The following is a 17979-nucleotide window of genomic DNA, read 5'->3' as shown; positions in this document are numbered from 1 at the left end:
TTATTTCATAAAATTATAAAAAAACATTTATGATTTTCATTTTTTTTTTGCGTCGAAATCCATGAAAAACGACATACTATAGTATGTCATTTGCCATGGTTCATCATTTCTATAATCATTTTCAAACAATAAAAACCGATTTATCATCGAATACCTTGAAAAACGATATACTGTAGTAGGTCGTTTTTCATGTTTTGACGATAAAAAAGAAAATCATGAAAAGTGACATACTATAGTTTTTATAGCAATTCCTTCTTATTTATTTTTCATAATGTACTCTTTCAATATCACTGTTAACATTATGAATTAATTCATAGATGCCAGCAGATGCCAGCAGGCTCAGGGCCCGAAGCTCTGACTAGGTCTGGTTCGACATTTCACATCCTCCACACACCCAAACTCTGGATTGGTGGTAGGTGTTGGGGGCGGTGTCAGTGGTAGGAAATCAGGGTTCGTATTAGTATCCAAGTAGAAGCTGTCGCTCGGGGTCGGTGGGGGTGTCAAGGCCAGGGGTGGTATTTGTACCTGCTCTGTGTCTTCTCTCATGCTACACACATCCAAGTGTGAGGGCAGGCTTACACATCTGCGCAGTGGGGTGTAGCTGGGAAATGGCCTGGGTGTTACAAAAAAGGGGGGGGGGGGGAAGAAAAAAGTCAAAGGCCTATATAGTTTGAGGGAGGTAACAATGATTATCTTCAGTTCATCGATGATAATTGATAAACAGAAGCGGCAAGCAGTGTCTGTGCACGTCAATATCGACCAATCAGAATCGCGGCGGGGCTAATTAACATCAATGAAGGACAAGGACTCTCAACCGAATCCAGTCAAGTCTGTACGACAAACCGTGGAAAGGTTATAGCAAAAAAAAATAGGAACTATCAAATATCGACCAATCAGAAGAGGGGGTGGATCTACGTAAGACTGAAGAATGAAGGACAAGGACTCTTAACCAAATCAAGTGACGTGACTCACAAGTCTGTACAACAAACCGATCAAAAGTTATGGCAAATGATAGAGACTACCAAAAGTCGTTGTTGAAACATGGAAGTTTGCTTCACCACGGTCATGCCGTTTTATGAAAACTCACGGTTATTATAACATCTCCTGTCAATAATAACCAGTGTAAAATGTGTTCATTGGGAGGTAAATGGAAGACACTTATTTGTGAAGGGCCCTTCACGGAAAGTAGTTTGTGGAACGAGTGTGAAGCAAGCTTCTTCAATCTGGTGGAGTCAGGTTACTTTACGGCACCCACAGGAAAGAGGATGTTGCTCAGAGCCTTATATCACTTCGGTACCGTGTTGCTGTTCCACAACAGATGCCTCAGACGTATATGCCAGATCTTTTGGCCCAATACAATTTCGAACAATGAACTGTACAAACAAACAGGGAGCCGGAGAATCACCAAGGAGATCACACACAAACGCCTGAGATACCTAGGACCGCATCACAAAGGTGGCCTTAATTTGGCCACCACCAGGCAAAAGAATACCTGGGAGGCCAAAAACCACCTGGCGCAGAACTGTGACACAGGAGCTGGAACAGATTAACCTGTCCTGGTGAGAGGCTCAACATGCTGCCAGGGATCGGATGCAATGGAGAGCGCTCATTGTAGCCTTATGTCCCCAGAAGGAATGAAGAGGCGTAGGTAAGTCAGTATAAGTACTGTACCGTGTTGCTGTGTGAAGTTGTTGGCACTGCGGTCGCCGGTAAAGTTGAGTTAAAAGAGCCACAGATACTTTAAAACAGGGTTAGATGGAGTATAGGTGGCCCCGACCCAAATAGCCTGCATCAGGGCCTGCCATTAAGGTAGATGCCAAATTTTGCACACACTCCCTGGATGCCAACATTGAACCTCTACCCAAATTTTCCAGAACGGCCTGTTGTAGGACCACCAGGAGAAAAACATTATTTTTTATATTACTCCAGATTCTGTCCAAAGATCCCGCAAATCGTTACACACTGTCTATAGTCATGTGTTCAAGACGGATCTGTCCGATATTTCAGATTCCATCCTAATTGGCTAACATTGGCTTTCAAAATTTGCAGGATTGTCCCGTTTTGAACAAAAAGCCTCAAATCATGAACGGAGTGTGCAATTTACGTGACATCTTTCACAGACTTTCCTACTAGGCTGAGGAATATATCCCACCCTTTTCACATTGGCCTGTTATAGCGCCACCAACAGGTGGATTTTTGCAAAACACATTTTTGGAACAAAATGCCTCAAATCATCCCATTGCCATCCAAGAAGAAATGTCACCCTTTTCACATTGGCCTATTATAGCGCCGCCAGGAGGCCACAACATGACCTGCCCCGAGGGGCACTTTTTCTAGTTTCTATTATAGCCCTCAGCACTGCACACAGCAGACAGTCTGTTCAACATTGCCACCTAGTGTTAAGAACTGCACAGCAGACAGTGTGTTCAGCAGAGTTGATAACTAATGTAGACAGGCTGTATGGTGTTGCCTTGCTGCCCTCCGTCCAGCCTGACTGATAATGCACGCTCCTTGTAAATACCAGAACCAGGGTTCACCTCCCGGCCGGTGCTACATTGGTGGCAGCGGTTATGAAGGGAATGAAGGCGTTATAGCCGGTCTCTGTGAGCACCTGCCTGGTCATGGAGGTCCTTCCCAGTTGATCTTGGTCCGTTCCATTGTGGTTTCTGTATTTTATAAATGTATTTATATATTTATTTTACCCTTCGTGTGCCAATGGCTCGTCCGTCCAGGCTTGTTTGTAGAGCTCTCCAGCCTTGCGGTACAGCCAGGACATATCCGGGGATACACCTGGCAGCCAGCCCACCAGTCTACAAAGTCAAGTCTAGTTTATTTATATAGCACATTTCACACGAGGACTCACTGTGCTTCAATGAAATACAATACATAAGAAGAAAATACAAAAACTATAATTATACAAAAATGAAGATGACAACATATGATTAAAACAGTTATTTAAAAATGAAAATAACTACACATTTCACAATCTAGTTGAAAGCTAGTGAAAATAGGTAGCTTTTTAGTTTAGACGTTAAATGTGGTAGCAAACCTTACGTATATATCAATTGGTAGAGAATTCCACAGAGTAGGACCATAATGACTAAAAGCACCATAACCTGATTTAGACATTGATGCCAAAAGGTTTGTGATTGGGTCATAATAGTAACGCCGAGTCTCACCTCCGGCCCAGAGACCAGATGGACCCCACGGGCAGATAGGAGGAGGGCGAGGCCACTTTTACTGTAGAGGCCGTGGTCAATTGAATGCCTCCTTCACGCTCCTCCCTGCATGCCTTACACAGCACTGACACAAACATAAACACACATTTATGGGGAGCATCGGAGCAAAAGTAATCACATTACCACCTGCTGTAATGAATTGAATAACTTTTTTTTTGTGACCAAGTTTTGAATTGAATAACTTGTAATTCAGCAGGTGTATTAAATTAATTTGATTGTAATGTACTGCACACTGCAGAGTACTGTACATATTGTACAACTGAACTTACAGTATGTCACCTCCATTTCCAGTACTATTGGAAACCAGTGTTTCATATTATTGACAGTAATAGACAGCATTTAAGAGCACTTGAGTGACGACACAATAAAGCAGGGTACTGTAGTTCGATTTTCACCCGTTGTGCTTAATGTCATAAAAGTTATTTATCTATGGAGAAATGAATAGTTTCAAACATGAATGTAATCAGCAGATGGTGTAAGTTTGCAATTTCCCTTAACTCAGACCACATGATACTTGAGAATGGTCACCATGACAGGTTGGACAATAGGCTTGGGGCATCATGAGTGGTTTTTCACCATTTCCCACAAAACACAAAAAAATCATTGTCTTTTTCAGTGTTCATAACACAGCACAATGCTGCAATAGTCTCACAGCCAAACAAACGGAGATCTCCGCCTACTGATACGTCTTGTGACATCTAAATTCAATGTAAGGTCATCAACTGGGCAGAAACAATATTTGATAACAAACTGCATTGCTGAACCAATGCAAAGACTTTAGGGCGGTCATTCATATTGAGACGTATCAGTATTGTTGTCTCCACCAGGCCGAAGGCATGGGGAGAGAGTATGTTTTGCACTCCGTCCGTCCGTCCGTCCGTCTGTGTACAGCTAATCTCCGGGAACGTTAACCCGGTCGATGCCAAACTTTGCACACACACTCCCTAGATGCCAACGATGAACCTCTGTCCCAAATCTTCTAGAACGGCCTGTTATAGCGCCACCAGGAGGCCGACTTTTGCAAAACACATTTTATTTATATTATTCCTCTATATTTTGTTTCAAACATCACGCAAATCGCTACACAGTATCTCTATAGTCATGCGTTCAAGACGGATCTGTCCGATATTTCATATTCCATCCTGATTGGCTAACATTGGCTTTCAAAATTTGCAGGATTGGCCCGTTTTGAACAAAAAGCCTCAAATCATGAACACAGCGTGCAATTTACTTGAAATCTTTCACGGATGTTCCTACTAGGCTGAGGAATATATCCCAACCTTTTCACATTGGCCTGTTATAGTGCCACCAACAGGTGGATTTTTGTAAAAAAAAAGAAATTGGAACATGCCTGAAATCATCCAATTGCCATCCAAGGCGTAAGAAGAAATGGCACCCTTTTCACATTGGCTTATTATAGCACCCTGCATTATTGGCACTCAGAATTAAGGGTTGGATTGGGCGCAAGTCCCTGCGACATACTAGCGCCATGTCCAGGGCTGTACTTCACCTCACGCTACAGAAACAGTAGCCTATAGGCTCTTGCCCCCGCTAACTTTGGAGTTCTCTATGTCATTTATACATATAGATTCAATGTAGCAATGTGAATAATACATACTGTACAGTACCATGCTTTTCTACTTTTTAAAACAACTCTCATGGTGCCCTCCTGGTAACACTGACTTTTTCTTACCCTTTTTAATACCGACAGGGAGGTTGTGTACGTCTGTATGGTCCAGCCACCAGTGTGCATTTTTAGGAGGCTCCGTGGTCTGCTCTGCTACCGGCTCACAGCAGGGAGGCGTGGGCTCCAGGGGAGAACATGGAACATAGATGAGGCCTGTGGTAGATATTTTTTAACATGGACAGAATTAAGCATGGCAATCTAAAGTGTAGATTGTTTTGTTGGTTAATAAACAGACATTTTGCAGTTTTGATCCTAAATTGAATTATGGACAAAAGTCATGTACAGTGGTACTTTCATTCAATTGTATTTCACACAATCCAGGTAATAATGACTGTGAAATATACAGTAGGTAAGGATTTCCCCCAATGTACAAATATAATTTTAAGAAATTAATAATCATATCTATACAATGGAGAAGAGCACACTTTGTGGGCGGTTCAGTTGGCCAAGTCATTGACCATTATGTATGCGGAGTATGCGGAAGTGCAGTTTACGCCTTTGCTTTGTGGCCGTGATATGTCACAGTGATGTAAATAGGTTTCCAATGTAATGGGTCCCAGGACCCAGGGTGGTCTTTTAGATGGGTCCCATGGACATGACTTTACCTCTGCGTTCTTTTCTTTTATACATTTGTTTTTGTGGCTTTTTCTGCTTTTATTTATAGTTTGAAAGTAATTTGACAGGAAATTGGGAGAGAGATGGGGGGGAGACACACGGCAAAGGCAGTCGGGATCAGGAGTCGAACCCGTGGGCATGCCAGCTTTGTGGGTGTTCGCAGTTTCCCTTTCCGTGATGCGATGGACCGATTACACAGCGCCCACAGCCCCACACAACCTGCCCAGCACGGAAAATGCTCCGTCAGTGGCCAAAGACAAATCGTTGTCTGCCTTCATTCAAAATGTACGGTTTGTGTGTGTGTGTGTGTGTGTGTGTGTGTGTGTGTCTCACTCAGATCGCACTGCCACGACGCGTGGCGTGAGTGCGCGAGCTTCTAGTATTATACAATTACGAATAAGTCCCATTAGCAGAGAAGAGCTTACAGTTCTCTTGAAGGAAGCGAAGAGCATCCATATAGCCAATATTGCAGATTCCACCAATAATCTGTAACAAAACAAATTAATTTGATTTAATGATGCCCACTGCTGTTATTCTGCAGCCCCCAGCAGGTTCATTTACTGAGGGTTATTTTTTATGATTCAAAGTTTTATTGCTTTTTCAGTTTAGGCGCACAGGAATGACTGAGAATGTACAGAAAAGAATCATACAAACAATTAAGACAACAAATGAAATGAAACAAAACTAGACAAGAAAAAAATATACAATACACTACACTGCCAAACCTTTATAGAAAAGATAATACAATACAGACAATACAATAAAATAAAATACAGTAAAATACAATAAAAAAATAAAGAGAAAAATAAATTAAGACAATGCCACTGAACCTGGGTAATATTAATTTACACTGTATCCAAGGAAAAAGAAAAGACAGAAAAAAAGGATGTTGCACTCACACCACAATGGGATCTCTGACAGCAACATTTACGGATATATTTATCCAGTCTGTCGGACCTCCTATATGCCATTTCTTCATATGCTGCAACCCTGCCTATTACTGAGGTTTACTTTTTTATAGTGGTCCGTGTGGTCGGTGGTCGCTGACCATGCATTCAGTAATGTAGGAAAGTGAGATATTGTGTGTGTAAATATATAGCCATTGTAATGTGTGAGGGGCTATGATTTGTATTACATTTTTAAATACAGTACATAAAAAAAGTCCCCTAAAATAATACATGAAATTTTAAACCCCCTCATGCATTAGATTAGAAGGACAATTATCAGTCACCAGAACAAGGACGGGTGTTTTCGATGAATCCATCATGGTTAAAATGGTGTTTGAGGTTGCTTACAATGGGTTTGTACATCATTGTCTGAAACAATGTCTCCATGGTCTTACCTGAGGCTCAGGAGGGAAGAAGGTGCTGGCGACTCGGTACGCGTTTTCTGAGTTGACCTGGATGCTGACGTTATTAAAGTTGAACGCATGGAAGTAGCGGGTTCCGTCACGTGGGCATATGTCGCTTTTCCCGGCATAGGCTGAGAAGGTGAGCGTGTTCCTCAGCTGGCAAAGGGGCAGGTTATTGCTGATGGCACCATCCATGTAGTGCTTTGAAAGACACATGGACATACATGTAGATCAGGGGTTTTCAACAGGTGGTCTGTGGACCACTGGTGGTCCCTGGAAGTATTGCATGTGGTCCCTGACCATTCATTTAGTAATGTAGGATTTGCCCTCTTGATTGTTTATTGTATTACTAGTACTACACATTATGATACGGTTGACATGTTTGGTCGTGTAAATAATGTAAACTATTTTCACATTTTAATTTGATTTTTCCTTTTTTTTCCCCTTTTTTTTTTTGGTTTATCTTATCTATCTTGTCTGTCCATGAATACGTACTCTGCTGTTGTTGCTTGTGTTTGTATTGTAGGTTTTCTGTTTTATGTGTTTGTAAAAAATCTAAAATAAAGTACTGATCATAAAGTAATGTAGGATTTGTTGATTTTTAAAAATGTCAGTATGACATTTAAAAAAATGTATGACGGACTAACAGTTTTATGCCATGAAGTTGCCCCATCAGTGTTTTTCTTTGTCTTTGTGTTCTCTCTGTTGATACTGGTATATGTTGTGGTTGCACTAAACGGAATTTCGTTGTATGTCTCATACAGTGACAATAAAGATCTTATCTATTCCACTAGTTGAGAAACAGTGAACTGAAATGACCCGGTGACCTATGATGACTGTCCATGTAGTTATTTACAGACAAATTGGAGGTCAAGAAAATTCAACAGAAAAAGGGAGTCTCAAGAGGGGGAAGTGCAGCGGATTGTCTGGTTGAGTCATTATTAGGAAATTATTAGTAGTCAGTGGACAATTGTTTGAGAAACAGTGGAATGTATACACATGGGATGCATAGCAAGTGCATAACAAAAGCATTAATATTAGCCCATATCCCCAGTGGTCCCCAGGTTGATTCTAAGTCAGGGTGGTGGTCCCTGTTTCACAATCAGTTGAAAACCCCTGCCGTAGAAGATGGGTCTAAGATTCGTTAAAAGGTTTAATTGTGCAGATGAGCACATACAAGTTATTATTGGTGAATAAATATGCACATTATAAGTGGTTTAAAATAACTGAGACTTGGTGACAGCTTGGGAGGACAATCCTGTGAGACGTCCTAAACCCTGACAACCTGTGAATTATGGTCAATGTGTAATGGACGGTCCACTCACGACTCCTCGATACGTTGGTGGAATCACACCACAGTATATTGGGATGAAACAGCTGCATAAGAGAGCCTGGGGAATTAAAACAGTAGACAACTCACTGCACAGAATCATGAACATCTTGTTTGTACTTTCATAATATATATATTTTCATCTGTAGTATTTTGTGTTAATGGTGCGATTATGTACTACCCCACAGGGATAGATCAAGTTTCTATGTAATTTAGAATAGCTAAGCAGACATACAGTATGCACACAATGCACTACCGGTACTACTACTAACACTATGCACTCACATGCAGGAAACTGCAAAAACACACACCTCCATCATCATACCCTGTCACGGTGTCTCATTAATATAGCTCAGTACCTGGATGAGTTCCTCTCTGGTGTCAAACTCCGACAACAGAACGTTCTTTCCATTACGTACTCTGGAAACCGAAATACTGAGTTTCCCAGAGGCTCGGACATGGGCGTCTTCTGGAAGGACCCTCATCATGGATTCCTTCACTATCTGCATCAGGTTGAATGCAGGGTTCAGTGGTCCTAGTTTGTGCTGCCTCGACCGTTTGCTCATGGCCATCAAATCAGCACAGACTTCTTCTACATGAACACAAACGTGTTAAGCATTTAGACACTTTTTACCAGGGCAGTTTAATAATGAGTGCATTAAAGATATGGGCTTCATAGAGTGTTACCATTCCATTATGTTCAATATTAAACTTACATAATTGGAAAGACCACAAATAGCAGCCGACAACGCCACCCCATTGTCCATCTGTCTTATATATGGGGATTCTGATTGCTGCCATAAGAGCACCTATGGTTCAAGAGTTATACAGGTCAAATCAAAGTGGCCTGGTATAGCGCCACCATGAGGCTGATTTAAAAAATGTGGAGTAGAGTGTCCAGTTTAATCAGAAGTCCTTTGAAGCAATTGTACTTTGAAATGTGAGGCATGGAACAAAGTTCAGCAGACCTGCACCTGATTGATGTACAGCAATAAAGTTTGAACCTAATCAAGTGTCACACTCGATCACACCCGTCTGCTGTTTTTGTGCACTGTTTATTCCTTGTTTACATATTTCAGTGTATAGATTTCAGGAGCATTAATTGGCCCTGCATGGCTGCCTCTTCTCACTTATCCTGGACACCATCCAAGACCAACTGGTCTGGCTAAACATTTTAGCTATAGGCCTATAATTTGTCCTGGCAGTGGTAGCCCACTGTCTCTGTCGCTGTCTCTACAAGTGCAATAAAGAATAGATTACAGTATTTATGGTAGGGTACATATCAACTTTCCCAAGTACCAAAAGTACAAATTGAATATTCATATTTATGCCATTTTAACCTCCATATTTCAATCCAATCAAATTACTTATTTTGGATATGTAGGCTTAAGGCTATATTTCGAGGGACAAGTGAAATGCCCTACTGTATGCAAATATGCCTATCAATAGCCTAGGCCTACTGTACTTAATTATGTCACACGTACCTGATTCTGGTCATACAGAAATTAATGCAAAACGTGAATTTGGGAGAATATAACTTTCATAACTAAATAAATTCCACACAAAATCCCACATACTCAAATCAAATGCTCAAATCTCTTCTTGGTATATTTATTCTCACCCATGGGGATTCCGATTGTGAGTGCAGCTGCGATTAGAGCACCTGCCGAGGCGCCGTATATTTTGGAGGCTTTTTCGATGATCACAGGAAAACGCTCCAGGACACAACTTGCGGCTCCGACATAATAAACCCCCATGAACCCACAACCAGCAAAAGAAACACTCCATTCCTGTTCCAGGTCAAACATCCTGCACAGGTGTGATAATTTGACAGATTGATTTAACCTGGACCAGGCCCACGCTGAATACAGTCAGTAATATGACGATCAATCAGATCTAAAGGTGAAGCAGTTATGTAATGACAATACATGGTTGCGTTGTGCAATTTTCCCCAACACAGTGACATTCAACAGACAACACAAGATTGGTGATAATGATTATGACCCAGATTGCAGCATGGGAGGATGAATGAACTGCAGCCACGTGCCTTCAAAATAAAATCCAGAACCATGCACACCAGAAAAATAATGAACCTTAAGAAAGAATTATATTATTCTATATTATTATTATTATTAGTATTATTATATGATTGGGGATTTACTGTGTGGATCCACGCAGCTCCAAAATGTGCTGCCAGACTGTGCCAGTTCTAAGTCATCCCATACAACCACTGAAAAGTTTGCAGAATTACAGTACATTTCAAGCACAAACTCAATACAAAGACTGTTAACTGTGAGTGGACGACCCAATTAAGCATTACACTTGTTTACAAGAGGGTCCACCATGTTCAATTCATCAAAGAATAACACAGTAAAACAAAAGAAAAGAAGGAAAAATAAGTGTTCATTTGTGTTTGGGTGATATGCTATCTGATTATGTGATTTATGTATTGCTATTTATTAATATTATTAATAGTATTTGAAAGTAACATGTATTTGAGAAATGACATGGGTATTTGAAGTTGATGATTGCAACCAGTAATTTGATGTGATGACAGATGTAAAAGAGATGCTTACATTTTGCACATATTTATTGAAACATTTTATTGGTATTGAAAAGGATTTGTATTTATTTTGAACAAAGTGATTTATGTGAAGATGATAGTGTAAAATAAGATATAAGGTTTAACATACAAGTTTTAAGGTTGTATTTTATTGTTTACCAATATACGATCAAGTGGGGGTGTTAACATGTGATCTTATTGTCTTAAATATACCTGCTCTTATTCTGAAGCGCCAGATCTGCTCAGCAGGAAATACCTATCAACATGTGTGTATATAACTGCTGAATAAACGGCTGGCTTCAGATGTTGTTGACATGCTGAAGGAGTGGATGTAATTGCTGCCTATACTCGTCTCTTTATTTCTTATTATGTCCGACTAGCTCCCAGGCTATATCTCTCCTCCTATCGCTGTAATGGCAGCTCTGCCAACAGAATGTTATGTTATGGACCGTACCCAAGTTATTGTACTGTAGTAACTGTAGTAACTTTTATTTTGAAGTCCTCCTAAAACACGAGTCCGTTGCTTACATCCATGTGACAGTTCATCATCGCTGCAGTGACTGGGGGGCGTCACCATTTACTCAAACCCACTGAAGGACCACGTGCTCGCAGGAATAACAATACAATGACTAGAGTGAGTTGCTGTTGTTAGTTACTGGTCTTTTGGGCTGCAAGCCTGCATAGTGCTGTGCAACCTAGGCTATTTGTGATCGTCACCTATTTGTCTTCCAAGATGAAGATACCAGTGGTGGATTTTGGTTCCTACAGCTTGAGTGAAAAGACCGTTTCAGACGAACAACTCACTCCGTTAAGTAAAGAGCTAAAAACTGCCTTCACAGAAGTAGGATTTGTCTACCTGAAAAACACTGGGATTTCTCAAGAGGAGGTGAGTCAGCTCGAGCTACCTGTAGGATCAGGGGTTTTCAACTGGTGGTCCGGACCACTGGTGGTCCGTGGAAGTATTGCATGTGGTCCCTGACCATTCATTTAGTAGGCTCTAATGTAGCATTTGTTGTTGATTTAAAAAAATGTCTTTCCACTATAGTTGATAAACAGTTAGCCCTGGTCCAGTGCTTACAGCGAGTATCTCTCTGACAGACTCGCTGTAAGAACTGGACCAGGGCTAATAAACGGTGAACTGAATGACCTGGTGAGTGGTGACGTATGATGATGACCGTCCATGACTGTAGTCATTTTACTGACTAGGTCAAGAAATTCAACAGAAAAAGGGATTTAGTCAGTTAAGCACAGTAATAATACCATGATCAGTACACCAGTTACTATGTTACCAGTTACCAGTTATGGCACTGTGGGCAGGTGCCAAATCGAGCTGGAAAGGAAAATTTGCATCTCCACATGAACATGCACAGTAGATTATCAGACTTAATTTGATCCTTTTATGTCTCAAAATAGACATAGTGGATATACAGGTTTTGTAGCTATTGTAGAAATATTAGACCTTAATAATTGTCGAATGTTCTAATCATGTTCTAATCATGTAAACGTTACTTTAAAACAATACAATAGTTAAAATAGCCGATCTACAATGCATCATATTCATATATCAAATAAACATAGTGTCTATTATACATCATGTTGATAAGAGCGCCCCAAACTTCACACGGGTATGATTTATTATTATTGTTCTTATTAATTAGGACTAATACCTCTTCTCTGTGTGTCTCTTGTTTTTTCCAGGTGAACAATGTTATGGACATTTCCAAGAAGTTCTTTCTGCAGTCAGATGAATTGAAGTTGCCCTTTAGCAGGGGTAGCTTTTCCAACAACAGGAATCATGGCTGGGTTTCATCAGAAACTGAAAGGTTTTAAATTTGATTTATTTTCTTTAAACTTGTGTATTTATGTAACCATGTTTTGGCATCTATTTTGTTAAGAATGTCCTCATTATGGCCACACTGATATGCTCTAAAAGTTTATAAATGTGTATAGTGTTAATCTTGCAAGTACATCCCATACGTTAGGGACAGGAGCATTGTAATTGACTAGTTATAGCCTGGAGGGACAATTGCTCGATTTAAAAACAAGGAGAGAAAACAAAAATTTACCGATTTGAAAAAATAAGTTTGCACCAGCAATATGGCACTGACAGCTAGACCTTTAGTAGGTTTTTAAGTACCTTCAACAAAATGTACTACTTGTCCTCGGTAGGCTATACTAGACAATACATTTACAATGAATGACTCTTATGTACACAGGTTGAACCCACGGCGACCAGGGGACCTAAAGGAAGCCTTCAATACTGTGTGTCTGCACCCAGATATAGTGAGTGAGGACTCTTAACGTCTTCTGGCTCAATGCATTTCATGCAGTCAACCTTCTGACTTTGCTTTTAATACCCATACAGTTTGTACTGCAATACAAGATATGAGCACTCTTTTTTTTTGAATATTCTGTTTTTATTTTCAATTTCTCACAAAATACACAGAACACCCGTCCACAGCCCTCCCCCCTCCCCACATACAAACCCACATACATAGAATACAACACAGTTAAAGCATAATAACAATAATAATATTATACAAAAAACGTGAAAAACAAACAAAAAACTAAACTAAACAAAACAAAACAAGAGACAAATCTACTATACAGAGAAAATTGTTTCCGGTAGCAATCGATCCAGACTGAGATAGCTATAACAATACTGATACAGGTAAGGACAAAGTCTCCATGTAATTCAGATAGGGCTGCCAAATCTTCAAAATCTTCTCAAAACCCCTTGAACTTCTCAAAATATATGTAATCTTCTCAAGAGGGACACAACTGTTCAATTCTGAGAACCACCTTGCGATAGGTGGGGGGGGAGTCAGACTTCCACGTTATTGCAATACATTTTCTAGCAACCCAGAGTGCAACCTCCATGAATTTTATTTTGTGTCTACCTAAATTTGCACTGATTGCACTGAAGTTTCCTAAAAGGCAAAGTTCAGGATCCAACGGGAAGGGAGCATCTATAATTTTAGCCAGTGTATCACAAATATCATGCCAGAATGTTTTAACTTTTATACATTGCCATGTACAGTGCAAAAATGAGCCTTCTTCCGTAGATATGAGCACTCTTGATCTGTAAAGGTATTTGTTGTCTCTTTACGATTAACAGCTCTTGTGATAGACATTGCCTGCTTTGACTGACAGTAATTTACAGCCTAGGCCCAGGGTTTAAATGATAAACTTGATCTATTGTATTCTGAATTAAACCACGGTATTCAAATTATATATTGTAAATGTCAACTTTCCATTCCGTTCCTTTGTAGAAGTGGCCGTCGTCAGGGTTCCGAGAGGTGCAGACAGAGTTCTTCCTGCGCTGTAAGGACCTGTGTCTCAGGGTGCTCAGAGTGATGGCTCTGAGTCTGGGGCTGCAGCCGGCTGTCTTCCTCAACACTCACTCATTAATCGGGAGTAGGTAATCTATTGTGGAGGTTCTCAAAGTGGGGTTCTTTATGAGGGGGTTTCAGTTAAATGATTAGTAACTCTGAGTGTACAAATCCCTTACCCTTTGGTTCCATTTGTACTCTCTCAGAGTGTTAGTTTATGTACAGTACTAGGCGAGTTCTTCAGACTCCACCTAGCCCAGCCCGTATCACTTGCCGTAGCCTCGACGACCTTGCAGGCTTATTGCAAAATATATGTAATATGCAAAATGTAATTTAGATAGCATGATATGTAGACACGGATGCCAGATCATCATTGAGGTTCAAGGTTCAAGGTTAGCTTTATTGTCCCTTGCGGGAAATTGGTTTGCAGCCAGATCATAGTAAAAAATACACACAACAACAACATTCAATACAAGACTAAGATCTAAGCAGCCGGGACAAAGGATAGTTGGCAATCCTATAGTGTTTATGTATGGATATTCATATATTATTATTATTATTATATTCATATATTAGTGTTTATGTATGGATATTCTACTGTTAGACTGATGATAGGTTCTTGGTTTACTTATGATCCTAGATGACAATTTCTATGATCTTGCTTACTGTAAATCGCTCTGGATTAAGAGTGTCTGCTAAATGCCTAAATTGTATATATTTCACCAATGACTGTGGTGTGGTCCCCTAAAGGTGATCAGAATGGCACAACTCTCAGATCCCTCTACTACCCCCCGGTGGACAGTGGGACGGTGAAGGAGGGACAGCTACGATGCGGAGAACATTCTGACTATGGGAGCATCACAATGGTGTTCCAGAGCCAGGAGGGAGGACTGCAGGTAGTAACAAACACACACACACACACACACACACACTCACAACCATAGGCTTGAATAACACTTCTCCTCTATACTTTTTACGGTGTGCCTATGAAAGAAATACACACACACACACACACAAACTAACTATAAAATTGCAAGCACTGACAATGGTCAAATGATCTCTATAGACTGCAGCACGACAGTATTTCTACGTAGGCTTGGCTCATCCCCTGGTTCATGGAAGTTTTTCTCTATGGAGAATAACATGGGGTCCTCTTAAAATAGTCTCATATAAGAATTGTGATCCAAAAATAAACAAACTGTCTTTGCTAAATTGTCGGGGAGGTGTCTCTGTATCATTTACAACCGTCAGTCAGTCTGTTTCTGGCGAAGATGTAACTAATTCAGCAGCAGTAACAATAGAGTTTTCTCTGTCAGTTGATTCTTCATATCCATATGAGTGAAACGGCCGGGTTGAATTGTTTACTTTTCAAACACAGTTCTTATATGAGGCGATCAAAAATCCCGCTATTGGGATTACAATGCAAATAAAGTTGTATGAACAAGTGGACAATGTTGACGTCAGACTTCGGTGCTCTATTGTGTGTGCTTCCAGGCTGGCTCCAGCCTCACTGCAAGACAAAGTGTAAATTCACGCTGCTAAACTGGACATTATATTCAGGGATGTGATCTCTTGGATGTCCATTCCCTCACATAGGTCCTCGGTCGGTCGGGGGACTACATATCCGCTCCCAGCATTCCCGGCACCGTGCTCATTAACATTGCAGACCTGATGCAGCGATGGACAAGCGACACATTCATTTCTGCTGTGAGTTTACATGTTTGTATGAACGTAATGATCGGACCGTCAAATGTCCTACAAACATAATCGTGTTTTTTAAATTAATAGAAAAAAATCCATCTTAAGACTGTTGTTTTTCGTCCTCTCTACAGGTCCATAAGGTTTTGATGCCGCCACCTGGGGACTCCAGCACACGTCGTTCTCTGGCGTTCTTTGCCCAACCAGATGACGAGGCTCTGATCACATGCTGCGATGGCTCTGATAAGTATCCTCCGGTTAAGTCAGGCACCTATCTCATCGAACGCTTCCAAGACTCTTACGGACGCAAATGAAATGTCTTCCCTAAATACTGTACATAGCAAGTGTTTTTTTTTCATAAAATGATTTAGTTTGTGTGGCATGTACAAAATGGAACTTTGGAGAAAGGAACTTCATCTAGTTTTTGAGGGGTGCTAGCCCCTCCTATATACAGGTTTACTGTTTGTTTTTAGTTCAATGTTTGTTTTAAAAACGCCATTAACAATAAGGAGAATGTAATGTTTTGTCACCGTTTGTTTTACTCACTTTTAATCATCATTACATCACCTAATCATAGCAACATGAGTTAGAATTCCCTCCTCGATGTTGTAAGATGATAAGAGCGCCCCTCATTTCACACGGGTGTGATTTTTAATAATTTCACAAATGATAATTTTAATTTTTTTAACTGTTAGCCTTAAATATTTGATATGAAGTTACAAATCACTGTGTTAAAGGTTTTTGTTTTAATTAAGATTAAATATTACTTTATCACTGCTTGCAGAGTGTGTGTCTGTCCAGTTAATCTCTGCACAAACTACTGTACTATATAGGCTGTAGGGCTGCAACAGTTAGTTGAACTAGTCAGTTTAAAGGCAAATAAGTTCATTTTGAAATAATCAAACAATCATTAAGTTATCATACTATGCATGGGCTTCTGTAGAAACTAAACTTTTCAGTTGCTCGTCAGTCATCACTTCCGTTTGTAAGGGGGAGGGACCTTTCATTGTTAAACATAACAATGTAACATAGGCTAACAGCATTAATAATGATTTCAGGCGTGAATACAGGGTCCATCATTTTCAATTCATCAGAACATAAAGAGACGTACAAATATACACTACTAGGTAGTGACTGTAGTCAGTGTAGTGTTGATTGGATGAGCGGTTCTCCAGAACCGGCACGCTCTGAAATAATACGCACACTGCAATAGGATGTTTAAAAGCAAAACACTTGATTCTATGTGGCATAATATAAATGTATGAGCCTGTATTCCCTGTTGTAGCTTACGTGTATGTATAATAAAAGACAGAATCCATCATGCTGTCTCATTGTCATCTTTTAATGTCCTCATTCAAACCATATACAGCATTATGGATTTGTTGCACAGCAAGTTGTGGGGGGGTGTAGAAGATGAACTGCTCCACAAGAACAATGTCATATCGGAGCTTTAAATAAATAAATCACAAAGTTTGGAAAATTGCAAATTAATTTTATCAAGACAAAAAAAATGCTGTGAATATGCTTTGGAGAGAGGATCCAAGGGGTTCCTGCTGGGGAACTTGCAGGGACCCCTGATAATAATGTGACTATATGTGGGCCCTCCACCACCCACATGAATTAATTACTTCATATTATGTCAATTTGTCTCTGAAGGAACTCCCTTCAGTTTCCAAATGAGCATACTGAACATACTTTAATGAACACACATAGCTTCTGAAACCATACACTCATTAAATACATCGTTTAAGGATTTGGATCTGACTGTAAACCTACATATTGTATCTGTATCACTCCACTTCCAAAGAAATGCTCAAATGCTGAAGGTAAGGCTTTAAAAAAATCTACAAGGACACAATGCATCACATCACGACCTGTTGCGAAGCTTGTAGATAGACCTGACAGACCAGGCTGAAAGTTGTAAACTGGCACAATAAACACATGAATTGAATTTAAATTACATTTTCGTTTTCCCATAACACTAGCAGCTGCTGCTGCTGGTTTCCCACTCCACACCCCCGGCTGCCGGACTATGCTTAGTTGGGACTTGGGAGTAATTTAATGTACTGTCAGTATCAATATATGAAGATGCAAAAATGACCATGATGAAATGTAAGACAATGCCTTCAGAAAATTACATTTAGTGGTCAAAATATATTTTCAA

General features: G+C 40.2%; 2 protein-coding genes across 2 annotated transcripts; one reads left to right on the top strand and one right to left on the bottom strand.

Moving 5' to 3' along the window:
- Nucleotides 1-339: 339 nt before the first annotated feature.
- LOC310858088 (patatin-like phospholipase domain-containing protein 2) lies at nucleotides 340-10030 on the bottom strand (the record flags this gene model as incomplete). The annotated part of the gene is made up of 9 exons (XM_083764146.1): nucleotides 340-547; nucleotides 2703-2810; nucleotides 3180-3303; nucleotides 4933-5079; nucleotides 5967-6027; nucleotides 6884-7093; nucleotides 8218-8283; nucleotides 8582-8814; nucleotides 9844-10030. 9 exons carry the CDS (start codon nucleotides 10028-10030, stop codon nucleotides 340-342), a joined length of 1344 nt encoding a protein of 447 aa, XP_083620272.1.
- A 1442-nt stretch (nucleotides 10031-11472) lies between these two features.
- LOC310856832 (uncharacterized protein) lies at nucleotides 11473-16738 on the top strand. The gene is made up of 7 exons (XM_083762330.1): nucleotides 11473-11671; nucleotides 12484-12608; nucleotides 13002-13068; nucleotides 14058-14202; nucleotides 14868-15013; nucleotides 15714-15824; nucleotides 15950-16738. The coding sequence occupies exons 1-7, from the start codon at nucleotides 11519-11521 to the stop codon at nucleotides 16127-16129; spliced, it is 927 nt and encodes a 308-aa protein (XP_083618456.1). The 5' UTR covers nucleotides 11473-11518; the 3' UTR covers nucleotides 16130-16738.
- Nucleotides 16739-17979: the final 1241 nt, after the last annotated feature.

Source organism: Protomyctophum parallelum, assembly GCF_964188405.1.
Source record: "Protomyctophum parallelum genome assembly, chromosome: 4".
Taxonomy (NCBI): Eukaryota; Metazoa; Chordata; class Actinopteri; order Myctophiformes; family Myctophidae; genus Protomyctophum; species Protomyctophum parallelum.
Note: the sequence above shows the minus strand (reverse complement) of the source record. Positions and strands in the feature narration are given on the sequence as shown.